Source organism: Carcharhinus amblyrhynchos, chromosome 1 (genome assembly GCF_965287045.1).
Source record: "Carcharhinus amblyrhynchos chromosome 1, sCarAmb.v2.hapA, whole genome shotgun sequence".
NCBI lineage: Eukaryota > Metazoa > Chordata > Chondrichthyes > Carcharhiniformes > Carcharhinidae > Carcharhinus > Carcharhinus amblyrhynchos.
The window spans coordinates 135,847,946-135,860,205 of record NC_137324.1 but is presented as its reverse complement, the minus strand read 5'-3'; the positions used below and the strand labels follow the sequence as shown (position 1 = coordinate 135,860,205).

The following is a 12,260-nucleotide window of genomic DNA, read 5'->3' as shown; positions in this document are numbered from 1 at the left end:
AGTATAGAATCGCAGCGAGACCTGGGAGTGCAAGTGCACAAGTCTTTGAAGGTGGCAGTACAAGTGGAGAAGGTTGTGAAGAAAGCCTATGGTATGTTAGCCTTTATAGGAAGGGGTATAGAGTATAAGAGCTGGAGTCTAATGTTGCAGTTGTATGGAACGTTGGTTAGGCTGCATTTAGAGTACTGCATCCAGTTCTGGTCGTCTTACTACTGGAAGGACGTGGAGACTCTGGAGAGAGTGCAGAAGAGGTTTACCAGGATGTTGCCTGGTATGGAGGGACTGGGTTATGAGGCAAGATTGAACAAATTGGGGCTGTTTTCCCTTGAAAGACGTCGACTGAGGGGGGATCTAATAGAGGTATATAAGATTATGAAGGGTATAGATAAACAGAGGTAAGCTATTTCCTATGTTAGAGACACACAGTACGAGGGGCCATGGGCTTAAGGTGAGGGGGGAGAGGTATAACACAGATATTAGAGGGAGGTTTTTCACACAGAGGGTAGTGGGGGTATGAAATGCTCTGCCAAGTAAGGTAGTGGAGGCAAGCACGCTGGAGTTGTTTAAGAGTAACTTAGACAGGCACATGAGTGGGTTGGAGATGGGTGGATATAGGAGATTGTTTTAAATAAGGTTCATTAGCATTGGGTGTCCCTGGTAAGGTAAATGGATATGATATGATAATAATGTTTTTTCTCTTTTCATTCACAGGTTTTAAGTCGGTCCGCCTTGTTGTCCAACAAGGGGCATACATGTGATGGGTCGTACTTGGGCTGCTCTTGATTGTTCGAGATTGGCCTAGTGCTTCATGTCGTTAGTGTGTGCTTAAACTGGACCAGATGCTGGGCAACACGACAGCTCAGTGACTATCACTGTTTGCTGTGCAGACACATGGATTTGGGCCAGTGTCTGTGGGAGTTTGCGCATTCTCCCCGTGCTTGCGTGGGTTTTCTCCGGGTGCTCCGGTTTCCTCCCACACCCCAAAGATGTGCTATTAGGCTGATTGGAAGTAATAAATTGTCCCTAAATTAGTTTCCCTCAATGTGGACGGCCATAAAACAATAGATAAGGGTCATGGGTGGAGGGGGGGACTGGTAGCGTTAAAATGGCGGCGTGGGCTCATTGGGCCGAAGGGCCTGTTTCCCGGGCTGTTTTTGTTATTTGTTCATTCCTGTTGAAGGCAGCATTGTAGAGCTAATGCAGTACTAGGAGCTCTCTTAATATCTGCAGAGCTCCCTTGATTGAGGCAATGGCTGACAGAGTTGCTGCTTGTTATTGTTAGTGGGGCCCGGAGTGGAATGTCCGCGAAAAACCATGTAGCCTGTCCAGCAGACAGCTGGCAGGGCAACTAGAGCAATATTTGTGTTGGTAGTCGACCTCATGTGAAACCCCTCAGGGGTCAGTCCGCGGCCACAGGAAAGGCGTGCAACATGAGCCCTCAGCCAGCAGCACCCCCTGACCTGAGGATTCCCAGACCTGTACAAGCTCCCCCACAAACCTCAGCACCCATGCAATTCCCCCACTTCACAACATGTCAGTGGCTGAGAACCTCCCTTCCCCTACACTCCGGAGGTGGTGCTTAGTGGTACTCACCTCCTCCTTCCCCACTGTTACTGCTGCGCATGTCCCAAACTTTTTGTAGACCATGATTTACACCAATGTGATGTTCCGTTGGGAAAGGTATGGGAGGTGGAAATGGCCATGCCGAACTCACTAATGATATTGAAATCCATTCAAACGCTAGCTAATAGGTTTCGTGTTCATTTTGGGCTAATTGACCAGTGTAGAGTGGCAGAAAACCCACATCCACTATTTCTTCTGCGCTACATTTATTCATTAACATGCACATGTATTATAAGAGTGAGAGTTGCTAAGTTTGAAAACTAAGTGAAAACTGTTTGTTTTCAGAAGGTATTTTTGTCTGAACCAAAAGGTGAGTTGAGGTGAGTTGAGTGAGGTGACTGTCTTTCTCAAACTTCAACCCCTAAGTTAATATGTAGTTCGTTTTGTGAACAATTAGTTTTTTTGCCAGACAAGCTGCAATGGTCCAATAGTATTACAATTCAGTACCTTATATGTTAGAGTTATGCTAATTTTATTGATGTGCTACACCATGTAGCACATGATAAGGTTAAATAAACAAACTCTTAAGCACTCAGTGCTGCACAGCAGTTACTCTAAACAATTGTAGGTGCCTACTGATGAGATTTCTTTTCCTTGAAATCTTCTACAAGAGTTTGGTCTGACAAAAAAGTACCAGAGTCTATCTAATACCAAGCAGAAGGTGTTTCTAACTGCAAGTTTTTGCAGATGTTCATATCCAATAACCTATCCATAATTGATGAAACAGAGAGGTCAGATGTAATGGCTGCTATTATTCAGCAACAAATAAATGGTTATTGACAAAACAAGCCACTGTGCTGCCAAATGCAGTGCAATGACATCCATGAAATAAATAGGGACACAGTAATGGAAATGGGTGCGCAGTACTTAATTCGGAGATTCTTGGGCGTACTTTTTTTGGCATGGAGGGCCACGATAACATGGAGGAAATGTGAGTCCTAGGGAACATGAATGATACAAGGAGTATTGCAGGCACAAGAGAAAATGAGAGAGCTGCAAAAGCAAGAGGCTGGTGAGTGCAAGTACAGAAAATGTTCAGAGCTGACTTTTGAAAGTAGTGCTCTGGTCCAGATGTCTGCCTTACTTTTATCTTATAGCTATGTCGATGGCAATATACCTGGTTGTCAAGTTCCAGTATCCTCCCAAGACTCCAAAATCATAGTATATGCATGTGCATGCTTCAGCACCATGAAATACCTACATCTAAGGCTCCATTGGTGAACTGAACATTAGCAAATACCTTTATTCTCACATATCAAAAATCTTTTTTAATGCAGATAGAATTTTTCATGAAAAAGAATTGAAAAATCATACTCTTTTGAGCACATTATATACCAGAATTAAATACCTAGGACATCTTCTGAAAATCTATGCTTGAAATGCTTTTCAACATAAAATAATTGGCAAATTGTTTTAAATAAAACTTTATTAGGATATAAATAAGCGTTGCATAATTTACTTTGAAGTGAGTCCATTAATAATTATTGTGTTGAGTGAAATAATTAAAATATTTTCATAATTGAGAAGATATCACACAAAACAATTATCATTAACATAGTAAAGAAATTTCTTAAAGTACCTTTTCCATTTCTGAAAATCTACAGTCAAATATCAAATAGCATAATATGCTATCTTTGCAACTAGCTAAACTATAGATTTATTCTATACAGCGTTAGAAGGAAACAACAATTACATAAATACATGCCATATTAGTATTCAGCCTTACGGTTATGTTATCTATCTTAACATATATTGCGCCAATAGTTCTAAAGGTTTTTCAATGCCTATTCCTTTTGTCCCCCCCATTTAATTTTACTGGTGTATTTTGTTCCCCTTGATATAATTGACATTGTAGGGTTTTGAATATTTGGTTTTCTCAGCTTGTTTCTGGTGAAATAATGTCCATGTCAATTAGTGTTGCAAAAAGTCATATTTACCATTAAAGTTCATTCCTTTGGGTGTTGTTATAAGTTAAATGACTATAGAAAAAACAACTGAATATTAGCTGATGAAACACAGAATTTGTTATAAACATAACAGAGGTTTATAATTGTTTCATTGTGTAAGCACAATTTAATACAGCTAACGCTATGAAATATCAGAATAAAAATAAAATTTATTCAAATATTGACATAAAGTGCTATACACTGAAGTTCAGGATTGAACAAGACTAAATGTAAAAGAATAAATATTTTTCTGTAACTGAAATGGTGAGATGTTTCCTGTCATTTTTTTGTTTGACAGATGCAAATGATAGGGTTAATGACAGACCTTTCTATATGTCAGGTAGGTTGATTCAAATTGAGTTAAATAAAAGATTCAATAGCATATTGCTATCTAATTTAATGGTTTTGGCTACGCATCAAAATAGTGATTCATAACAGAAATATTACAGTAATTAAAAAACTACAAAAAGCAAATTTTTTTTAAGCAAACAATGAACTAAAGTACTCTAAGGATTCTGTTCATAGGTATGTATTTTAAATAAATGTTCCTTCCCAGATGTCCATTGATAGCCATAAGTTTATTTGTACTTGAATGAGCAAACACTAACGAGCTAACAGTGGGAGGAAATTGTTGTCTTTTACAGCAGCTGTTGCTGTTAGATCCCAGTTATAGTCTTCCGTAGAAAGACAGCCTGAGGTGGCACACTACAACAGGATAAAGGAGATGAAAACTCTGATGGAAAAGCTGGGAAACAACCACTGAGACCCCAGAGCACAGACCCCAGGAGTCTTGAGCTGTGTGGCAGGACCTCTTTAGCATGTCTCTGAGGCTTGTCCTGGCAATGAACAGCATATTACCACAAGGCAAAGCAGAAAGCTAGCAAGCTCAGTATAATGATAAGCAGGCGTCCTGAGGGAGGGGGAAACTATGATCTGAGGCCTGTATACATCTGAGCTCCACTCAGATGGAGGGATGATTAATATAATAAAGCATAAATGTAAATTGTATGCAAGGCACTTAAAAAATAAAACAAATATTAGCTTGTATTTATTTTTCCAATATTGGTAGATATCAGTTAACCTTTATCTATACTTTGATGATTTTTAAAATGCACATGAGCAACTCTGGACAGTGCAATTATAGCAAGATTGTAATAAAATAACAAAATGGAGCATACTAATACTGACAGGTCAGTTCCTAGTTTTATTTGGTTAAAAAAAAGAAATGATTAAAAGTGATTGCACATTGGCATTATTTAGGGTGCAGGAAGTTTTCTTGCTCCATAATATGTAAACAGTGCTACTGATCTTTGAGCTTTAAATTATTTCTTTACAAATTAATCACATTTTGCCATTGTTGTGCTATTTCCCAAATAAACTAAATAGTGATTATTTTTTTCTGCAAATTAGAAACTATATGTGATTTAAGAAATTAGGTTGGTGCTAGTATTTTCTACTGACACTTCTTTATTGAATGTGAAATTTTAAAAAATCATGAAAACATATTTTGATGTTGTAATTGATCCATTACTATATTGTTCACAGACAAAGATAATAACATTTGTTTTTGTGTCTTCCTGAAACCTCCTTTGCTTTTCTTCCTTCATAATCTTTTCCATCTCTCTCCCTGTCTTTCTATTCGTTTTCCATCATGTTTATCTTTCTTTTGTTTTGTGGATATGACTTGCCCTGTCTCTAATACTTATCTCTTATGCTTTAATTTTTGCCTTCACTGTCTGTAGAATTCTTGTTTCCTGTCTCTTTTCTCTGCTGTTTATTTCCTATACCCTATGTTAGTAACACATTCACATTCCTTTAATGATTTGCTTGTTTTGTACTTTTATTAGAAAGTCAGGAAACAGCAAGATTGTAACCACCATATATCAAGTTGGGAAGGATACAAGTTGGAATCAGACATGAATGTTTTCAAGGTATCAAAACTATTCAAAGTGGATAATGTGTTGAATCAAAATAACATAGAAAACAAACAATTAAACATGAACATAATACTTACGCCGATAGCTATGTCTGGATCTCCAGAACTCAGGTAACCTAAAGCCACACGATACAGAGCAGCTAGTTCCATCTTCTTATCGCCCCCTGGTGGAAACAAATGTTTTTTATATGTACACACTCAGTTAATAATACAATTCTAAAAAGTCTACATCCACAATATGCTTAGGAACCAAATGCATTTAAACAGCAAATGTTTAACAATTTACTACAAATCCACTAAGAAGAATATGTGTCATTCATTTTTGTCTTATTTCAGCAACAAATGCCTGAAAACGTAAAGCACTGAAATGCCTACTTTATTGTCGTAGCAAGAGAAATCCTTTCATGCAACCAAATATATATTAACGAAGTCAACAGGTGGCAGGGCAGTACAGCATAATGAAGCATGAATGCATGTTGTCACGGCAATAAAAATGTATGTCAAAGTCTCAGAGTAGGTTCATTGCCTCTTTACCTCATCCTTTGTCTGCCAGAGGCATATAGACAAAGACAAAAGGATTCCAAGGCACTGAGAAAACACAAGGCTATTATGCAATCATTAAAAACAAATCAGAATATTCTGGTATTTTAACATGTTTTGGTATGCTACTATACCAGAACTTCTTTGCAGCATCAACATGGAAAAGGCCTTGAATAAACATTAAAATATGGACAACTTATATCTTGGAATGAGCAAGCACCAATGTAATTTTAAAGAACTATGGAAGTCCCTTTTGGCTTGGGACATCTAACATCTTTGTGAAATGTTGTAGAGTCCATATTAGTACAAGCTATGTACTTTGCCAACTTGCAGGGCACTGTAAAATGAATGAATTACATCAAAGAAAGCAGTGCAGAGAGAGATGGATTCAGTTCCTCAACAGAACTATACTGATTGCCAACAATCCCACTTGGGGCAGTGGAACCTTCCAGCAGTGATGGGGTTTCAAAAACATCATACCTTGATAGTACCAGGTACTTCCATGTAATTGTTTATAGTCTGCAACAATGGAGATCTGGGATAATGAAGTTCATTACATTTCAGGCTTCACAAAGTAGAAAATGCTGGAAAATCTCAGCAGATCTGACAGCATTGGTAGAGAGAACAGGGGTTGGAAAACAAGATGTGAAGTGAGATTTTAGAATTTTAAAAATAAGAACATAAAATAAAATGGATGAATGATGAGAAGAAATGAAATAATATAAATGGAAGTGGGGTGAAGTGGAGGAGACAGTTCATGCTCTGAAGTTGTTGAACTCAACGTTCAGTCCAGAAGGCTGCAAAGTGCCCAACTGGAAGAGGAGGTGCTGTTTCTCCAGTTTATATTGGGCTTTACTTAGACATTACAAAAGGCCAAGGATGGACATGTGGATATGAGAGCAGGATTGTGTGTTGAAATGGCAAGCAACAGGAAGGTTTGGGTCCTGGACAGACTGGAGGTGTTCTGCAAAGCTAGTCTGCACTTGATCTCTCCAATTTAGAGTAGATTACATTGGGAGCAGTGAATGCAATAGACCGGATTAATGGAGGTCCACATGAATGCTGTTTCATCTGAAAAGAGTGTTTGGGCCCTGGGACGGTGAGCAGAGAGGAAGTGAAGGAACAGATATTGTACCTTCTACGATTGCATGGGAAGGTGAATTTGGTGGTGGGTGAGGTATTGGGTGCTGTGGAGAAATAGACCAGGGTGTTCTGGAGAGAACAGTCCCTGCGGAATGTTGACGGGGGAATGGGGGGAAGATGTGTTGAATGGTGGAGTTGGTGAAAATGGCGGAGAATGATCCTTTGAATGTGAAGGCTGGTGGGGTGAAAAGTGAGGACAAGGGACACCCTACCTAGGTTCTGGGAGGGAAGAAGGAGATGACAGCATTGACGCAAGAAACGGGTTGGACACGATTGACAGCCCCATCAACCACAGTGGATGGAAAACCACAATTGAGCAAGAAGGAAGACTTATGAGCAGCACCATTTTGGAAAGGGGCATCATCAGAACAGATGCGCAGAAGAGCAGGAGCTGAGAGAATGGGATGAAGTACTTACAGGACATGGGCTGTGAAGAGATGTAGTCAAGTTAGCTGTGGTTATCAGTGTGGGTGTAATGGACAGTCTATCACCAGAAATGGAATCAGAGAGATCAAGGAAAGGTAGAGAATTGTCAGACTTGGATCATGTGAGGTTGATAGAGGGATGGAAATTGGAAGTGAAATTGATAAATTTTTCCAGATCCAGATGAAAGCATGAAGCGGCACCTAAATAATTGCCAATGTACTTATGAAAGAGTTGTGCAAGGGGGCCAGGGTAAAACTAGAACAGGGAATGTTCCACATACCCTATAATGAAACAGGCATAACTGGGACCCATGTACATACCCGTAGCCATATATTTTATTTGGAAGAAGTGAGACGACTTAGAAAAGAAATTGTTGAATGAGAGAACAAATTTAGCCAAATGGAGGAGTGATGGTAGATGGGGATTGTTCCTTTTAAGATTGTCCCTTTTAAGATTGTCCCTGCCATCCTCCCACATTGAGACATAATGTCGCTCATGCTCAGTGAGAGTGTGAACCAGATAAGCATATTTAAACCTTAATTTAAATACGTATTTCCAGGTCTTAGCTGGAATCGCCTAGTTCCCAATATTCACCAACAGCACACTGGGAAGCTGGTAGGAATCACTACTGGTCTCCACAAATGGGGTGGATGGGGCTCAGAGGCCAATGATGCCACAGGGTAGATGCACTACTGCCAGGTACCAGGGGCACTTTCAGCTTGGCACTGCCAAGGGACAGGGCATGAGGGGGACCTATGACTCTAGCAGAGTTTTGCGCACCTGGGGAATGGGCCACTGGCAGTGATAGGCAGAGTTGGCACTCAGCACCAGGGATTTGAATGCCATACACCCTTGGCATCACAGAAATAGCAGAGCAGGGAGCAAGGTTGCCAAGGACAATCTGCAGCCATCTGGTAGGCTCCATCTGGCAATGGGGGCATGACTATAAAATTTTAGCTTCAGTGGAGATGAGCAGTAACACCCTTCACAAAGAAGAGCTGAACCATGGGCATCATGAGGACATGGGATAACAATGAATGCCAAATTCTCAACATAAGATCAAGACAAAGATATCTGGAGATGACTAATAGCCCTGCAACAGACAGTGCCTTTCCAGGCAAATGGTCACAAATAATTGTTCCCTCATTAGCAAAGACTTTATACCTTGCAGCGCTGGTCACTATGCCCTGCCAATGACCATCAGAAGCCATTTGTTTCTAATTCCTTTCAAGGGCCAGCTGCAAACCTCTGGTCTTTGATGCCCTCTTTGCCAGGGTTGGATGCACATTCATTTAATGACAGAGATGGCCTCATAGATGGCATAGGATTTCACCTCTAGCATTGGATTTCCTCAGCTGCTGGGCATCACTGATCGCACCTATGTGGTCATCAAGGTTTCTAGTGACCAACAAGTGTGATTCACCAACTCAATATCCACTGCTGTATGACCACAAAAAGAACTTTCTATATCTGTCTGTTCACTTTTCCGGCAGCTGCGATGAATCTTTATCCTTCATCAGTCCAGGCTGCCTCCAATCTTTCTCCACCACTGGAGTTTGTGGATCCTAGGGAAAAAGGAAAATCCCTTGAAGATATGGCAATTGGCCCTCAATGGGAGTATCAGTCATGGGCATAGCGGCGATACATCTGATGCCTGTGGCTTAGCAGGATAACCACTGAGCAAGCCCATCAGATTTTGATTTTAGTGCCTGTACTAATCAGGTGGTATCCGCCAATACCTTCCTGCAAGTGTCTTCGTCATTATGGTAGCCTGCTGCAACATCTATAAAATGGATCTGCAGAGAGGTGGGGACGTCAAAGATAATGAGACCCTGAAAGAAGAGAGCTCATTGGGGAAGAAGCAGGAAATAAGAGAAGGACAAATTAGAGACAGAGGGAGATGATCCTGAACAGAGAGTGTGAGGTGGCTTTCTTCTTTCAGCCTCCTTTCCGGCATGGCTTCCAGCATCAGATCCTGGCCAGTATTGATGATGCGGGTCTGACCTGCCCTGGATAAACACAGTAAGAAGTCTCACAACACCAGGTTTAAGTCCAACCAGTTTATTTGATAGAACCTTCCACACACCTGACAAAGGAACCTCGCTTCCGAAAGCTTGTGGGATTACTATCAAATAAACTGGTTGAACTTAAACCTGGTGTTGTGAGACTTCTTACTTTGCTTACCCCAGTCCAACGAATGCCCTGGGTGCCAGTCCTCTTTCTTCCCTATAATATCTCACTTCCCTTTGGGCAGTGGAAGACTGGTATAAACTGCTGATCTCTTCCTTAGAACAATGAGCATCCTCAATACTGGCTGCCATTGGATGTCTAAATGAATCCCGAACTTTATCTGACCTACCTCAATTCCTGCATCACTTGCTCTAAGTGGACGGGAAGCCTTTCTCTGAGTCAATTAAGTGCTCACCTCATGAAAATCTGAATTTTAATCAGATTCCTATCAGATTCTGACTCAAAAATAAATCAGATGTCTGTTTCCCAGCTTTGTGGTGAAAATTCAGCCTGATGTTTCTTCCCAACATAAATCAACCACTTGCTTAATTTAAGCAGTGTACTAGTACAGCTCTCTTTATTTTTCCCCATTATTTAATCTTCCAGCATGGGAGATCTCTGCCTGGTAACCCAATTGAAGAACAAATTTTCTATTACATGTAAATCACTCTTGTAGTATTGATCATATTTGTTTTAATTGTGATTACAATAAAAACAAATAAGCAATTTAATCTATTAAATTTCAGGTATTGTTGATATTGGTTTAGGCATGTTGTATTCTGAGAAATTACGCACATATACTGTTTATATTATGGTATATATTATGGTATACATATTTTAAGTGGGAAGAGAATGCAGTATATTGTAGAGCTGCACTCCCTGCTGCAGAGTTGTAAATAAATATAGTTCAATAATGGCTGCCTGCAGTCAAGGATGTCTTATTCAGTGCATTGCATAATAGTGCCTCATGAGAACAAGATATTGGAGGACACAATTTGGCAACAGGCTTCAGCAAATATTGCTGTGCTCCTGAGAGATCCTGGCAATGAAATAATTGATTCAAAATGCTGAAAGTCTGTTTCATGACATTCTATGCGGCAGCATAGCTCTCATTGTTGGTGCAGGGTCTCCTAATGGTCTGGTAGAGGAGGGAAAACATGAGCCAGTTGTAGAGTGGGTAATACTTCGCATCAAGCAACCTACCTCTTGTTCATTGTGGTGACTCAATATGGGGTACATCGTTGTTCCTTCACTGTTGTTGGATCTTGCAACTCCCTTTCTAACAGTACTGTGAGTGTAGCTATATCACATGGACTACAGTGTTTTAAACAGGAGGCTCACCACCACTTCTCTAGGGCAATTTGGAATGAGCAACAAGTCCTGGACTAGCAAGTGGTGCCTACACCCCGCAATGGAATTTAAAAAGAAATTGACTGATTCTTTCAGTCAGGAATCAGGATGAAAGCATTGTGTCAGCTGCTAATCTAGGTGGCATTCTTCAACATGATGTTTTATGCATGGTTATCTGCACATTAATGAAATGGTACCTCTTGCTCTTGTGATACATATCCTCATTAATGTGTGAGGCCTGCCTGCAGCTGATGGTTTCCTGCACAGTTCCTGTTGCTCTCTGATTTGTTTTATTATTGTAACATGTATTAATATACAGTGAAAAGTATTGTTTTTGCGCACTAAACTGACAAAACATACCGTACAGTGGGAAGGAAAGGACAGAGCGCAGAACATAACACAACAGTCATAGTTAGGGTGTGGAGAAAGATCAACTTAATGCAAGGTAGGTCCGTTAAAAAGTCTGACAGCAGCAGGGAAGAAATTGTTGTTGAATCAGTTGGTACGTGTCCTCAGACGTTTGTATCTTTTTCCTGACAGAAGAAGTATGTCTGGGGTGTGTGTGGTCCTTAATTATGCTGGCTGCTTTTCCGAGGCAGTGGGAAGTGTAGACAATGGATGGATGGGAAGTTGGTTTGAATGCTGAACTGGGCTGTATTCATAACCCTTTATAGTTTCTTACGGTCTTGGACAGAGCACGAGCCATACGAAGCTGTGTCACAACCTGAAAGAATGCTTTCTTTGGTACATCTGTAGAAGTTGGTAAAAGTTGTAGCGTACATACCAAATTACCTTGGTCTTCTGAGAAAGTTGGTGTGCTTTCTTAACTATAGCATCGGCATGGAGGGACCTCTCCTGGCACACAGGGAGCCCAATTTTACCAACAAGTTGCTCCTGTTTCCGGGCACGAAAACTGGGTAAATACAGGCGTGAGGCGAGTAGTGCGATTCATGACCACCTTTGCACCCATTCCTTCTTTAACAAGTGCCTAAAATGGCCGCGATTGGCACCGCACCCAAAACAGGCACGACATCAATTTAAATGTGTTGCATGCATTTAAATTGACTTAATAGGCTGGATGCCCAAACTTACCAGCATTTCCCCCTTTACCACTGCACTTGTCCATCCAGATTCGGTGCGAAACCGACATGGTCCGCAAAGGTCTGTTTCGGGTTCTCAGCCTTCTGAAGACATAAGTTCAGAGCTTTCAGAAGCTCTCTAACTCAGATCGGTGGTGGGGTGGGGGAGGGGTGGTGACAGATCATTCCCTAGTGGTAGGGGGGGAA

At 40.7% G+C, this 12,260-nt stretch overlaps 1 protein-coding gene across 1 annotated transcript in view; it reads right to left on the bottom strand.

Moving 5' to 3' along the window:
• Positions 1 to 12,260, bottom strand: part of ttc29 (tetratricopeptide repeat domain 29) — a 570,038-nt gene that overhangs the window by 316,154 nt on the left and 241,624 nt on the right. Inside the window, exon 7 of the mRNA XM_080193148.1 lies at positions 5,584 to 5,669. Coding sequence (XP_080049274.1) covers positions 5,584 to 5,669 — 86 coding nt within the window. The remainder of the gene's footprint in view (positions 1 to 5,583; positions 5,670 to 12,260) is intronic.